At 44.4% G+C, this 16907-nt stretch overlaps 1 protein-coding gene across 1 annotated transcript in view; it reads left to right on the top strand.

Annotated features, from left to right (window-relative positions):
- TGM2 (transglutaminase 2) overlaps nucleotides 1-16137 on the top strand; it is a 42178-nt gene extending 26041 nt beyond the window's left edge. Inside the window, exons 11-13 of the mRNA XM_075846880.1 lie at nucleotides 9360-9520; nucleotides 14483-14619; nucleotides 15654-16137. Coding sequence (XP_075702995.1) covers nucleotides 9360-9520; nucleotides 14483-14619; nucleotides 15654-15810 — 455 coding nt within the window. The 3' untranslated portion in view covers nucleotides 15811-16137. The remainder of the gene's footprint in view (nucleotides 1-9359; nucleotides 9521-14482; nucleotides 14620-15653) is intronic.
- The last annotated feature ends 770 nt before the right edge of the window (nucleotides 16138-16907 follow it).

Genomic DNA, 16907 nt, shown 5'->3' with positions numbered 1-16907 from the left:
TCCTTTTACTGATCTCAGAGTGGCTTCAACCACTAATCCACCTATTAATGATAACACACCTCTAGATGTCTTCCTGACGGTGGTGACGAACCAACTTAAAAAACTTGAGATTGACAAGCGTCTCCCCTTTAATCTTTCCAGGGAGGAAGCATTGGCACTAATGACATTGGAGAATGACAGCAAAATTATTAACAAGCCCTCGGATAAGGGGGGCAATGTGGTGATAATGAATCGGGCACAGTATGTCACCATGTGCACGACTATCCTTAAAGATAAATTATGCTATCGGGTATTGGAAGACAATCCAACAAAGAAATATATGGCTGAACTGAGAGGTATCCTTACAGAGGCAAAATGTGCCAGAATTATTGATGCACGTGAACTCTCCTTCATTATGGGGAATTTCCCACAGGTCGCAACATTTTATAGCCTCCCTAAGGTCCACAAGGGTCTGAGTCCGCTCAAGGGAAGACCAATTGTTTCTGGCATTGACAGTGTGTCACAAAACGCCAGCTTATATGTGGACAGGATCCTGAGGCCCTTTGTCATGGCACTTCCATCATACGTGCGTGACACGATGGAGGTACTACGGAAATTAGAAGGAATCAGAGTTGATTCTGGTGTCCTGTTGGCAAGTCTCGATGTAGAGGCCCTCTACAGCTCCATTCTACATTCGTTGGGATGTGTAGCTGTGGAGTATTTTTTGAAGGAGAGAGGTGCTCAGTTCTACGCACATAACCAGTTTGTTCTACGGTTGCTCCAGTTTGTACTTGAGCATAATTTCTTTGCTTTTGAGCACAAGTTCTTCCACCAGCTCAGAGGAGTGGCTATGGGTAGCCCTTGTGCTCCTAGCTATGCCAACCTTTATCTGGGCTGGTGAGAGAGGGAAGTTGTGTTCTGTGACGCGATGGAGAAGTATTTTTCCTCCATCGTGTTATGGATAAGATTCATAGATGATGTCTTCATCCTATGGTCAGGGACCTCAGCGGAATACAAGGATTTTGTGTCGATCCTAAATGTTAACAGCCTGGGTCTCTTTTTTACATCGGAGATCAGGGATAGGAGGATAACGTTTTTGGACATACAGATAGAGAAGACGGATCAGGGGTACATTAAAGAGGCTCTGTCACCAGATTTTGCAACCCCTATCTGCTATTGCAGCAGATAGGCGCTGCAATGTAGATTACAGTAACGTTTTTATTTTAAAAAAACGAGCATTTTTGGCCAAGTTATGACCATTTTTGTAATTATGCAAATGAGGCTTGCAAAAGTCCAAGTGGGTGTGTTTAAAAGTAAAAGTCCAAGTGGGCGTGTATTATGTGCGTACATCGGGGCGTTTTTAATACTTTCACTAGCTGGGCGCTCTGATGAGAAGTAACATCCTCTTCTCTTCAGAACGCCCAGCTTGTGACAGTGCAGATCTGTGACGTCACTCACAGGTCCTGCATCGTGACGGCCACATCGGCAGCAGAGGCTACAGTTGATTCTGCAGCAGCATCAGCGTTTGCAGGTAAGTCGATCTTACCTGCAAACGCTGATGCTGCTGCAGAATCAACTGTAGCCTCTGCTGCCGATGTGGCCGTCACGATCCAGGACCTGTGAGTGACGTCACAGATCTGCACTGTCAGAAGCTGGGCGTTCTGAAGAGAAGAGGATGTTACTTCTCTTCACAGCGCCCAGCTAGTAAAAGTATTAAAAACGCCCCGATGTACGCACCTAATACACGCCCACTTGGACTTTTACTTTTAAACACACCCACTTGGACTTTTGCAAGCCTCATTTGCATAATTACAAAAATGGTCATAACTTGGCCAAAAATGCTCGTTTTTTAAAAATAAAAACGTTACTGTAATCTACATTGCAGCGCCTATCTGCTGCAATAGCAGATAGGGGTTGCAAAATCTGGTGACAGAGCCTCTTTAAGACAGAGATGCATAGGAAACCCACTGCCACTAACAATTTGCTGAGATGGGACAGTTGGCATCCTAGATCTTTAAAGATGGGAATACCCAAAGGACAATATATTAGAGCGAGACGAAATTGCACTACTATATCTGACTTCAGAGCATCTGCCATGGGGTTGAAGAATCGTTTTGAGCGTAGGGGGTACCCTGGCAGTGTGCTGAGATCGGCATACCAGCATGCCATGGCATCTGACAGGGAGTCCTTGCTCAATCCCAGGGTGCGGCCGGTTGATGAAAATGTCATTAGAGTGATTGGGACCTACGATGCTGCTCATCGGGAGGTTAGGAATATATTGGCATCCCATTGGGACATACTCAAAACGGACCCTGATGTGGGTAGTCTGGTTGGGGACTGGCCACAGATCACTTTTCGTAGAGGCTGTAACCTTAGGGATCGACTGGTGCACAGCCATCTTGAGGGAACGGGTGCCACTACCTGGCTGTCTACCAATACTGTTGGTTCATATCGTTGTGGTCGCTGTAAGGCTTGCACATCTGTCCTCAAGAGCAAGACCTTTAAGAGCAATGTAACGGGGGAGGTGTTTGACAATAGGGCTTTTATCAACTGCCTTACAAAACGGGTGGTGTACCTTATTACCTGTAGCTGTGGGTTGCAATATGTGGGCAAAACTAAAAGATAGTTCAGACAGAGAATCCGTAACCACATATGCGACATTAATGGCAAAGTTGATACCACGGTCTCAAGGCATGTTTGGGAGTGTCACTCTGGAGACTCTTCTGTCATTATGTTTCAAGGTATGGAATTGGTCAAGGCACCCACCAGAGGAGGGGATTGGGACAGGCGTATTTTGCAGAAGGAGGCACGGTGGATTTTCAAGATGCAGACTGTTAAGCCACTTGGTCTGAATGAATCCATCTCCTATGTCCCGTTCCTCTAACCATAAGGGGGTATATGCTTTTCCCTGATACATCTTTGTGTGGGTGCGACTCTTTTTATTGTCCCCGTTCTCCACCTTGAATTTGGTCTGCGGTTTGTCTGTGCGGTTTAGGTGTATTCATTCTCGGGTATCTATTGCTATGCTCGGTGTGGTGCTGTCCCCCCCTTTTTTTATTTTTTTTTTACATTTTTTTTTACATTTTTTTTTTTATAAAAAAATTTTTTTATTTTATTTTTATTTTTTAATTTTATTATTTATTTGGGGGGGGGGGGGGGGTTTGCTCGCATTATCGGCCTGATTCGTGCTTTCTCTCTGTGACTCGTCTGATCTCCGCCTATGTTATTATGCGGTGTATTTGCCTCATTTTTAATTGGATCCTGATGTGCGTACTTTATGGTATGTTTGTGCCTTGGCGTCGGTGACTGATGCCGGCGTCTATGTCGTCCTGGCTCTCTACTCTGTGCTGTACGCGCATCCATTTACGGCCTTCAGGCTGTCATTTTCCGATTCTGTTTTCCTTGCTGTATCACAGCGTTCAGTTTGGTGCTATGTCGTCTTGCTGGGTTCGGCCGCCTTTGGCTCCCCCCATGTTACTAACGATGCTGTTTGCATCGATCCCTTTGGCTGAGTGGTTACCAGGGGGCCGGCTGATCGAATGGGCGTCTGTTCTGACGTCTTGTATTTTGATTGGTGCGGCTCGATCACGCCTCCGGCCAGGGAGGTGGGGCTTGATGTGCATAAGATCCCAGTGTTCTGCCGGCGCGTGTTGGGACCGACATCAGATGTCTCATACGTGCCGTAACTGAAATTTAAACAGCATAATACATGCTGACCGGCCCTTTACCAATAAAAATTAATAAGACAAGATATACCCCTGAGGACGCTCCCCTACTTGGTGCAGAAACGCGTTGGGAAGTGGTCTTTTTATATCTGTGGCAGGCAAACCCATTCAAATATTTTGCCAGCACACCTAGCAGCTGTGAATGTGTGGGGTGTTTATTACATGCTAGGCACTTCTATTTTGGTGCTGACTACATGTTCACATCCCGCAAGCTATTGTGTGCAATCCGGATTTGCTTGCCAACGCCTGTAGCTGATTTCTTTGGCAACTTTTGCCCTACATTTTTAAATAATGAATTATGTTTAATAAAATTTGTTTTTAAAACGTTTACACAGGCAGTTCTAAATATAAGTCAATACAAGTGAACGTATACCTACCACACCCATATTTTTGTGAATTAAAACAGTCATGTGAAGCTGCCGATTTTGGTGGGACTGTCCAACTATCTTATGTGTATGGGGGTGTCCTGACCGCAGATATCGTGGGAGAGAATGATCGGGCATGTTAGATTTCAATATGCCCGATATTTCGTTTCTGTCAGAAGAGGGTTATTTCCCCCTTTCTATTTAAAACACAAACGCTTGGCCGAGCCAAGTGTTTATGGGCGAGTCAGATCTAGAGTGTGGGGTCAACTTTTAGAGACCAGAATTTTTTTCCAATTAAGAAAAAAAACGTGCAGCTTTGTAATAAAATGGACAAAGCTAAGAAATCTGTATTTTGAATAGCACTTGTCTTGTATTATCCCCCCGGAGAGGATAGAAGATAATACGACCGTAGCCCCAGCTAAAAGCTGTTTGTTACAGCAATTGGCTCTGTAATGCCTTAAAATATATTAATGTAAAATATTGGCGTTTCATGTAAGCGTCAGTGCTGTGGGAACATTGTATTTCTCCTGTGTTGCAGTGTCAATAAGTCCATAATAAGCTTTTACTGCAGTTGTATTGCATTATAGTGAGATACTACTAGAGCAAGAGATGGCGGTTTTTCAGGCGTTTCACACAGATTGGCAAAAGTCTGTGTACTGTATATAATCTTTTAGAAAACCACATCTTTTTAACAAATCATTGTTAATGTTTTTTTATGTTGCCTGTGTGTTTATCAGACGTGTTTTTTTTTGTTTTATACAGTACCATAGCGATATAGGTTACAGAGCACGCAATTATCCCCCCTACTCTTGGTGGGATATGGGTTAGATCACTACGTAAGCTCAATGACCTATAATGTAGTGACAAAAACCTCACCGTACAAATAAATTTTTGTCTTCAATAAAAAAAATATAAAGAAAAACATACAGTATTACTTAAGGGCATTAAATAATGGAAAGTTTAATAGTAGGCATTCGGCCTAGGTCTATCTTTTACACTGAGACCCAGGAACTTCAAGCCTCTGTTATATTACTATACTGCTAGGTGTACACCACGCTTAGGCCACGTCCTAATGTATCCAGATGTAAACCTGTGAAACATATGCCAAAAGGAGACACTTTCTTGTTAAAAGTATTCACTGGGGGACACAGTATCATGGGTACAGGCTTCTGTCACTAGGAGACTTAAACTAGGTAAATATTAAAAAATGTGTGGCTCCGTCCAGTGGGCTATACCCTCTGCTGAGCACTCAGCTCCTCAGTTTGTACCAAGAGCAGTAGGAGAGCAGAGAAGGTTTAACACCCAGCGAAGGATCTTGGTGGATTCCTTCCATACAGTTCTGCTTCTTGTATCCAGGGCCGTACCCTCCATGAGACAAGATAAGCTTCCCCCTCCTCCATTAATTGAACCTATAGGACGCAGATACGATTACATGCATATGCGCTGAATGGCCGGGCAAGTGCCCGATCATTCTGCGCCTTACATTGACGCTGATTGGCAGGGCAGAATGACTTGCCCCACCAATCAGCACCTTTCAAAGATGCTAGCAGCATGATGACGTCATTGCGCCGCTTCTATCTACAGGGGGGCTATATGTAGGGCACTATCTACAGGGGGGCTATATATGTGGGGCACAATCTTCAGGTCGGCTATATGTGGGGCGCTATCTACAGGGGGGCTATATGTGGGACGCTATCTACAGGGGGGCTATACGTGGGCCACTATCTACAGGGGGATCTATGTAGGGCACTATCTACAGGGACCAGTGTGTGTGTGTGTGTGTGTGTGTGACACTGTGTATTGTGCTATTATAATCAGGAACACAGTGTATGGTGCTATTATAATCTAGGAAAACTTAGACTGAGCAACTTGGGAAGATGCTTATTTATGATTTAATTTAGTCTAGAAGGGATCATTGTATCACAAAACCACTAAATCACAAACAACCATGTCTAGTGATAAAAGCTCATGTCTAAAATTCATGCAAGAAGGATTAGAAAATGACAAAGGAAAATAAAAGTTGTAAGAAACCACATATTTCCATTCAAACAAGAATTCTACATATTGACATATAGGACAAAAAATATATATTAGCACTTAAGAAATTATCTAAGCCTTTTTTAAAGCCATGTACTGTTCCTGCTGTGACCAGCTCCTGCGGTCGGCTATTCCGCAGATTCACAATTGTGGCAAAGAAGGCTCGTCACCTCTGGAGATTTGAACCTATTTTTTCTTCCAGACTAAGGTCCTGTACACACAGAGTTTTCTGCAGGCAGAAGATTCTGTCTGGTAAAATCAGCTCCGTTTTTTTTAAGTGGTTTCTCGACGCGTTTTTTAATGCGTTTTTTTTTTACCTCTTTCTTCGACAAAGGAAAAATACGCAAGCGGCTTTAGCCATAAAATGTGTCATATGCGACGGGAGGCGACTTTGGCCGTTTTTTTGCTGCGGTTTCCGCCAGGGTTTCTGCATCAAAAACCGCGTTAAAAAAAACGTGCGAACAGGGCCTAAGGGATTGCCCTCTCTGTATGGCCATGTTTATACTTATACAAGTTAATCGTGTCTCCCCTTAGTCATCTATTTTCAAAGCTAATTAGGTTTTATTCTTTTAATCTTTCCTCATAACTAAGATTATTTTTGGCCGTTATTAGTTTAGTTGCTCTACTTTTTATTTTATCCAACTCCAGGGCATCCTTTCTATGAATTTTGAGCCAGAACTGAACTGCATATTCTAGATGAGGCCGCACTAATGCTTTGTAAAGTGGTAATATTATATCCCTGTCCCGCGAGTCCATGCCTCTTTTAATACACGACAATATCTTGATGGCCTTTGAAGCAGCTGATTGACATTGCATGCTGTTATTTAGTTTATGATCTACAAGTACACCCAGATCCTTCTCAACAAGTGACTCCCCTAGTATAGCTCCCCTAGGACATATGATGCATGCAGGTAGTTTGTACCCAGATGCATAACTTTACATTTATCAAAATTGAACTTCATTTGCGAAGTGGATGCCCAAAAACGTATGAACTTTATGAACATCTTCCACAGACTGAACTATACTACATAAATTGGTGTCATCTGCAAACCTATAATGGCGCTATTAATTCCATCCTTTATATAATTAATAAATAAGTTGAATAATAGTGGTCCCAGCACGGAACCCTGGGGTCACCACTTATAACTGGGGACCATTCAGAGTAGGAATCATTGACCACAACTCTCTGGATCTCAATTCCATCCATCAAAGCCAGACTCCACATATCAATTCCCACATCATTCAGGTGCACTCCATCATCCCTCCAAAATTTTCCTGTCCCTGACTCCAAGTCCCAGTGACGCACTGCAACACCGCCGATGCGTGCTACGAAGACAGAGACAGTCCTGTTGGCCTTAATGCGAGCCTTGGAGACTCTCGCCACAAAGCGAGCAATGCGTCAACTCTGCCACGGAACCATCTCTGACCACACAGTCACCAGGTTAGGATAGGAGGACCACAAGCAAAGCAAGTCATGCTTGACGTCCCACACCAACTCCCGAAAAGGGCGTAAGCCTAAATAGTTTCCCCTTCCCCCCAGGTGCAAAACCAGCACCTCTGGAGCCCTGTCTAACAGTACAGAGTTATGGAACTCAGGCAACACCCTGCTCCATGACATTCCTCGGAAACCTATCCAACGCAGCCCGCCGTATGACGCGGAATCCGGAGCTGTTGACCGTCCGGCCGTACGAAGGGCAGCCCAGTACACAAACAAATGCCCCATAATCCATACCATGCATGGGTTATGGCCTGTAAAACAAAGGGAAAACATACTCGCACCACGACTCACTCACTAGCATAAAGCACTTTACAGGCGGAATGCACACACCCGGAACATTATTACACAATACACAGATCACAACATATGCAGGCGAACATAAGAACGGAAACAAGCTGATTCCCAACGTCCTATACGCCGCACACCTGCATCGTCCAAACCCCACCTCATCGCCTCCGTCGCAGCCCCAATGCGGAAAGAATAAAACGAGCAATGGTCTGCCTGCACGCGACAAGCCACAAAACACTTCTTGAATACCGAGACAAACTGAAAATGCGATAAAAACTTGCCATCTGCATGTCGTAGCAACGGGGAATCCGAGAGGCCCATTCCAACTAAATAATCCCTGAGGCACAACACTGGACAAACCAGGTTCCCTGGTATCGCAAACACCACCACCCCTCTTCCCCTACCTGTCTGATCAGTTTTTGACCGCTGTAGAACTATCTCCACCCTATCCTCGTATAGATCCACATTATCTTGCAGCACCCCCCCCCCCCCCGGTCTAACCGAACTAGGCGAAACCACACCCGAAGAGCTCCAAAAAAGGATAGGGAAAAAGCCAACCGAAACAGCCTGCTCTCATATAATGAATGACACACCTGCCACACCACCACTTCCAGTGAACAGAACAATTGAAAAGACACCGGACGCCTCTGAACTCTCACCACCACACCCCTGTGGCATATGCAGCTAGGACGTGGATCTACATATTAGCGTCGGGTAGGGGTTAACTTGGACCTTCCCTTTTAGTTTATCTGTGAGCTCATTGTTTGGACCATAGTACTAATATGTGTGTACGGTCCTTACTGTGGTGTATCGGGAACAAAAGAAGGGAACAATTCTGGGCTGGGCACTGGGTTGAACAGAGAGAGAGGTCCACTCAATCACATGACACCCATGGTCCTCATCTGTCCAGGTCATGTGGATGTCAATGATCTACTAATTCCTCCCTACAATGTCCATAATGTACAGTATGCTTACAACCTACCATAATAAAAAGCTGGTCATGGACGTAACTTTCAGAAGATTTGTCATGTAAGACAATGAAACACTCCACTAATAGAGCATTAAATACACCCATGGCCAGCTTAAAGATTACAAATAAGATATTGAAGTGCAGTGGCGTCACTAGCAATGGGCATCTGGGGCCTATGACTCAGATCTTTTGCTCGGTGTCTTGGATCCTTATTACACGGATATAGTTAAAAGCTAACTACAGCGTGTGCAAGGGAACCATTGGCTCCCTCTCCCACTGTTCATCTTACAAAAGGTGGCGCAATGTGATGATGTCATGCTGCAGAACATAGGCCTTTTGGGAGGCATGTTTCTCTGATCTTTTAGGACCCTAGCACTGCCTCTCTTGATGTGTAACTGTCTAGATGTTTATGCATTATTCCTATTTTTACATTTTTTTATTAAAACGTATAGATTGACTGACTATTGATATAACGCTGTTCTTTACTGTTATTGTAGAGAAGACTGTGCCTCTGAGGGTTCTCTACGAGAAGTATGGCAGCAGTCTGACCCAGGATAACATGATCAAGGTGGTGGCTCTGCTCCATGACTATTCTTCTAAAGATATTCTCCTTGCTATGAGAGACATCCATGTAAAGAACCCTGATATCAAAGTTCGGGTAGGTCTGAATGTATAAAACAATGACGTTACATGTTCGGTTATTTCAATCAATTTGACAAGCAAATAAGACACAGATTATTTATATAGTGTGAACATATTACATAGAGAATTCCAACAACCACCTTCTGTCTGTTAGTTTGCACGTAAATGCCTGAGATTATGAATTTTATGATTGACAATTACTGGTGGATTGTTAGAGACATAAGGGGGGGGGCGATCTATGATAAGATATTGGAGAGCAAGGGGCCAATATATTGTTCTTGCACAGTGGCCCTCAGATGTCTGTGTCCACCACAGATTGGGAGACTGACAACACGTCCATGCAGCAGATAATGTAGGATTAAGTGGAGATCACGTGACCCAAAAAGTGTCCAAGAATGGAGTGGCTACCTGTAAAATAAAGCACCCGGCCCGCTAATACACCCCACTACATTTCCCCTCATTACAGACAACAAAGGGGGAGAGGGGAGGGACCCTTAAAAAAAACTATTAATTTGCTTCTAAGTGTTGGATCCATTGCCTAGTATGAAAGTGCGAAGTGTCACCTAGCTTCTATACTATACAAGACCACTGTGGTAATCAAAAATGTATCATGGGGTGCAGATACGTGGGATAGGAACAGGTGACTACAGCTCCATCTGTAATAGAGCATTAAATGCATTGACACAATGAATAACAGCTCCAAAAATGGCTCAAGAAGTGACATGCTCCTCCTCTTTAGGGCGGGTTCACACATGGCGGAATTGCACTTAAATTCCGCTGCGGACACTCCGCAGCGTTAATCCGCAGCGGAGCCGTTTCTACATTGACTTTCACTTTAATTTAGCAGTGTTCGTTTACACGATGCGTACAATTCCGCTGCGGAGCATAGGCTGCGGAGCGGAATTTGGTGTCCGCAGCATGCTCTGTCTGTTGCGGAGCAGTGGCGGACTCATGGCGGAATTTCTCCATTGACTTCAATGGAGATTCAAAGTTCCGCAATGAAGTCCGCAGCTGTCATGCACATGTCATGTGTGCTGCGGATGCGTCTTGCTTTTTTTACTTGACATTTCTTCATTCTGGCTGGACCTATGTATTTCTAGGTCTACAGCCAGACTGAGGAAGTCAATGGGGCTCCCGTAATGACGGGAGCGTTGCTAGGAGACGTCTGTAAATAGTCACTGTCCAGGGTGCTGAAAGAGTTAAGCGATCGGCAGTAACTGTTTCTGCACCCGGGACAGTGACTACCGATCCCAATATACATGTATCTGTAAAAAAAAATGAAGTTCGTACTTACCGAGAACTCCCTGTTTCTGTCTCCAGTCCGGCCTCCCAGGATGACGTTTCAGTGTAAGTGACGGCTGCAGCCAATCACAGGCCAAGCACAGGCTGCAGCGGTCACATGGACTGGAGCGTCATCCAGGGAGGTCGGGCCGGATGCCGAAAGAGGGACGCGTCACCAAGACAACGGGCGGTAAGTATGAATTTCTTTGACTTTCACTAGGGAAAGTGCTGTCCCTTCTCTCTATCCTGCACTGAATAGGGAGAAGAGAAGCACTTTTCCTGCAGTCCGCAGCGGCCAGTCCGCATCAATTTTCTGCACATTTTGTGCAGATCCGCTGCAGAATCTGCAACGCAGATTCTGTGCGGCATTGATGCGGACAGTTGCGGAGGAATTCCGCCATGTGTGGTCATGCCCTTACGGGTTGCTTTTTTTACGTGCCGTTTTTTTTAAACGGCGGCTTAAAAATAATGCGCTGTCTGCAGTGGCGGATTAAGTGTACCATGGGCCCTGGGCTGTTGACACAACTTGGGCCCCCTCCTTCCCCCTCACACACAATTCAACCCCCCCAACCTGCTGACACTGTACCAGTCAGTGCCACTGACCTGACGGATACAGGTTTTAGTACTAGATACAGCTGCTCTGTATTCAGGATATAAAGCAGCTGTAACTCAAAAAGTAAAAATAATTTTTAATAAGTATTTAGAAAGGTTGCAACAAACACCATACACAATTTTATTAAAAAAAACTTTTTGAAAAGTTTACATAGCCTTTAACACATCAAATAAAAACAAATTGTGACACCTCTTTTTAAAGGGTAAGTAAATGTTCAACAAACTTCTGACATGTCATAGTGACACGTCAGAACTTTTGATGGGTGGGGGTCCGGGTGCTGAGACCCCCACCGATTGCTAAAACTAAGAGGCAGAAGTGCTCATGCGAGCGCTGAGACACTTTGTTTCTGTTCGGCTTTTTCCGGAAACCAAAGTAGCGGTGTACAGCTCATTGACTTTCTATGAGCCCATACACAAACTGCTCAGCTTTCCGGAAACAGAAACCAAGCAGCTCAGCGCTCACATGCGTGCTTCTGCCGCCTAGTTTTAGTGATCGGTGGGAGTCTGCGAGCAACGCTGCTTCCGTAACTTTCATTCAGTTTTATGGGACTTACGGAAACAGCATAGATCAGCAAGCTACACTGTTTTCGTAACTCCCGACCATGTAATCAGGATGTGGCCAGGAGGCAGAGTGAGCAAAAACAGGTGGATATGTCATACATTTCCCTTATGGGAAAACTGAGGGCTGTATGGGGGGGGGAGGGGGATTATATTACACGGGGAGGTGAGGTTGTCTCACTGACTGCTGGGGGCTCTATGGGGTGGTCTGAGTGTCTGATTCTGACATCACTGTGGGGGGTATAGCCACCCCATAGAGCCCGCCGCTCAGACCTCCCTATAGAGCCCCCAGAAGTTAGTCACTCAGACCCCCCTATAGAGCCCCCAGCAGTCAGACAATTTGACTTCCCCATGCAATATATTAGTAACTAGTGAGGGCTCTATGGGAAGGGGGGATTATACTGAATGGGGTGGGGGGGGGGTCTAACCATCTAAGTGACTCCAGAGGACTCTATGAAGGGAGGAATAATCCCCCCCATCCCCCATAGAGCCCTCATTATTTCAGTTTTTATTATACAGCAGGGGGTGGGGGGTTGAGCGTGTAACTGACTGCTGAGTGTCTATGGGGGGAAATTATTATACCCCCATAGAGTCCTCTGCAGTGAGTTACACGCTCAACCCCCCACCCCTGCTGTATAATAAAAACTGAAATACTGAGGGATCTATGGGGGATGGGGGGGGATTATTCCCCCCTTCATAGAGTCCTCTGCAGTGAGTTAGATGGAAATCTCCCCAACTTGCTGTATAATTAATTCCCCCTCAGCGTCTGCCGATTGTTGCTTGGGGCAGGAGGCGAACAGCAGACTACCCTTCTTCCTCACCGCTCTTCTCTTCTGTTCCTCACTGGCGTTACGTGCAGCGTCAAAGATGGGCGTGTTATACCACCTAGCAGACGCACGTCTGCTATTCCTATCCAGCCTCTGCTATTACTATCCGTCCCCCTCCTCCCACTCAGCACTGCGCTGGTGGCTCTATTCCCTTCCAGTCCGCCCCTCCCTCCCTTTCGCTCAGCAGCGGCCATTAGCGGCGCTAGCACGGAGTCTCTTAAGTGATTTTTAAAATGATGTACGGCCGCCCGAACCGCCCATATGATACTCCACCACTGCCCGTCTGAACGAAACATTTTTCACATTGACTTCAATGGCCAGATGTTTGTAGGCTATTATCTACCATTTTTTCAGGTGTATTTTTGGGCATTTACCCCACAAAATACGCCTGAAAACACACCCTAAAGGTATGTTCACACAACCTTTTTTCGGCCATTTTTCGGGCCGTAAACTCCCAAAAAAATCGGAAGTAGAACGCCTCCAAACATCTGCCAATTTTTTCAATGAGAAAAACGGCGTTCTGTTCTGAAAATAAAACGGCCGCGAAAAAGAAGTGCAGGTCACTTCTTGGGACTTTTATCATAGACTCTATTGAAAATAGCTCCAAAAACGGCCGTAAAAAAACGCCACAAAAATGGCAATTGACTTAAAAAATGGCTGAAAATCAGGAGCTGTTTTCACTATAAAACAGCTCCGTATTTTTGGATGTTTTTGAGTTTGAACATACCCTTAGTTAGCTTTATTTGACTGCCCTGGGGGCATTTGTTAGGCTCTAGGCTGTCAGTATAAAAGCACAATGCCGGGTTGATAGGGACTCGACAACGGGAGCCCTAACACAGATCGTGGTGTTTTAGAGGTTAAATGGTCAGGATTGTAGTTTTTGCTTCTAACCATTAGTGGTTCTTGTACAGTATTTTGCGGCAAGTACTTCCTGTTAATAATATCCATGTACATCAATTTGCCTTAAAGATATTTTAGTTCTTCTGTAGTGTTTGCCGACCATTAGTTTGGGTGAGGAGATCTTGGTAAACTCTGAATCAGATCCCCAGGAGGACAAGCGCAGTCTGTTTTTGTAGAGAACACGTTGATAGGTCGGGCTTAACATGTAGACTATGATTTCCAGCATGTTCATTACATCACTTACCCGTGTAATGACCAAAATCAAGCTGAGTATTTGCTCTGCAGGGACTGAATTGAACAGTTTCAGATGTTCTGTTGAGTGGAAATGACGGAGCCATGTAATTTTAGAAGAGTTGCGTCATTCTTTATACCGAGTTGCTTAGATCTGACCTCTATCTGACATTGAGGGGGGAATATTTAAATAGTCCATCAACAACCTAATTCTATACAGCGAAAGCCATGGAATAAACATTTGAACCAACGCTACTATTCTAATCACGCAACAGATGTAGAGCTAGGATTTAAGAAGTATACATCTTTACTTTCATCATTGCCTCATTCATCCTCATAAACAGTAATGGCAAACTTTTAGGTAGGAGCAGCTAGACTTTCCTTCACCTGCGCCACATAAGCAGTTGGCTTCCCTAGCCATGTCTCTAAATATCCTGATCAATGCAGCGTGGCGCTCTGGTAACCGTATTCTGAATTTAGCATCGGAAGTGGACAATGAAGAAAATAGTTATCGCATCAGCAATAATTTTAACTCCTTCTACTAATGGGTTCTTCCATAATTTTGACAGGTATTGGGAGAGCCAAAACAACAAAAGAAGCTGGTCGCTGAGATTTCCATAAAGAATCCTTTATCGGAGCCTCTGGTTGGCTGTAGCTTCTCCGTGGAGGGAGCGGGCCTGACGGATGGGCTTGTGGTTAAGGAACTGTAAGTAGGGTAAAATAAGTAATTGCAATATGTGTGGCTTTAGAATTGGAATCACTGGAATTTTTTGACCGTTTAGGGTATATTCACACAGGGCGTATACGCTGTGGAAAAGTCTGCAGCGTGTCGGACCCTGAACACACAGGGAAAGTCGGCTGAATATTCACACCAAATTATGCTTTAATTTGAATATACGCCCACTAACCTCCTGCCATTGACATGCGTCCCTGCTCCTTTGGATGCTGTGTGTCCAGGCGGTCTCATGTAATGGCATTTCATCACATGACCGCTGTGGCCTGTGATTGGCCTGTAATAAAACTCCTCACAGGGGGCGACCTGCACACAGAGCAGTCGTAAGAGTTGGGAGCCATTGCGGAGGCAGCACCGATGCGCATATATATATTTATATCTCTAGCTATCTATCTATCTATCTATATATAGAAATATATATGTATATATTATTTTTTTAACCTGCAGAATTTGCTGCGAAGACGCAGCTTAATGGCAGCAAATTCCACAAACAATGGCGGTTGTTGTGGAATTTGACTACACCATTGAACTTAATGTGGAAATACTACAACAAACGCGCAGGGAATTAGCAGCATAAATTGACATGCTGTGGATTCATAATCCGTACCGCAGGTCAATCTATGAACGTACTTTTGAGTGTCATGAGATTTCCAGCCCACAAATGCGGAGGGAAAATCTGAAGCATATATGCCCTGTGTGAACATACACTTAAGGATTTTAAAAAAAATGGGTCTGCTTTTTTGCTTTAGAAACTGCACTATTTTTTGTCCATGAGCTGTGTTTAGTATTGCAGCTCGGTCACATTCACGTAAATAGGGCTGAGCTGCAATACAGGCCATGGCCAAGAGTGGTGCCTTTTTTGTAATAAAAAAAAAAGTATATATATATATATATTTTTTTTTAAAAAGGCCCCTTTTTTTCCCCTAATACTCGAAATCCCATTTTGAACCCAAATTTACTAATTACTCATTATATTTTGCAACAAAACTTTTTTTATACGGTTACAGAGACTGCCCCATAGAACCAGGACAAGATGCCAAAGTACGGGTGGACCTAATGCCTCAGTTATCTGGACTTCGTAAGCTAGTGGTTGATTTTGAGAGCGACCGTCTGCAAGGGGTGAAAGGTTATAAGAATATCATCATCGCTCCGCTTCCAAAGTGAAAGATGTAGTAAGCTCTACAGCAGAGGAGCCTAGTCCTCACCTACAGCAAATGTTACACACGAGTCCTATAATGTGAGAAACTTTATTACATAAGCAGCCATATTTACAGGTATACACTCCCGCCTCAGCCGCTTGAGACGCACTGTGCCCTAGGAGACCGGACTTTACCACATTTTAAAGCAACGCAACGTCCAGAGCTCCTGCGCTTCTTTATAACTCGCACCCTGCCTGCTTGCCATATACCGACACCTAATCGGGGGGGATACAGATTTGTTACTATGATATTGTAAATAAAGATCATTAATACATAAAAACTATAAAAGGAATCTGCACGTTATCTTGTTTTCACTAGTCCTGGCCTTTTGCCTGCTCTCCCGAGTTATAGAATATTTTGATTTCCTTCACAAAGCCTGTTCCTGGAAGACGTGTGGCAACACGAGCCAGGTCTGGGATGCAGCCCATTTGGATTAGTTTGCTACCAGAAGGCTTGGCTCCCGTAAAACACAAGCACGTGTTTTGGACGTCCTCGTATACTAACATTATCCTTGATATTTCTCCAGAATACTTACGCTTCAGCCGCAAACCTTCACCAACATTTTCACGCTCATCAATAATGCACAATGTCAATTCTGATGTAACCACTGAGGCTGGATGAATGTTATACTGCTCCCCTTGCAATGAAAGGGGGTAGTATGGATTAGAAAAAACATTTGCCAATATGCGATTAGAACATTGTTCATAAATAGAGGGGATCCATTACTTGAAGCCTCTATCCATTTGTATCCGGAGGACCCAGCACATCTGCGCATTACACGGACAGCCCGTAGATTTAAATGCATGCCATATAATACGTAATTTCCTCTGTGGCGTCGCTGCACGGGAACTGAATAATTGCTTCCAGATTCACCTGCCTTCATTCCAAGATGCTATCACGTACTACCCTGTTTGTGTTTCCTTGAAAAATGAGGATTGCAAAAAAATTACTAAAAATGGAAGAAAAAAAGCAATAAAAAAATAAAAAATAAAAAAAAACAGTTGAGGGTGAATTAGAGTTGCACGTGTGTTAGATGGGAGGCCACAGAGAAGACCGTTGCAT

Source organism: Rhinoderma darwinii, chromosome 13 (genome assembly GCF_050947455.1).
Source record: "Rhinoderma darwinii isolate aRhiDar2 chromosome 13, aRhiDar2.hap1, whole genome shotgun sequence".
Lineage (NCBI taxonomy): Eukaryota > Metazoa > Chordata > Amphibia > Anura > Rhinodermatidae > Rhinoderma > Rhinoderma darwinii.
This window is presented reverse-complemented; position numbering and strand designations above follow the sequence as displayed.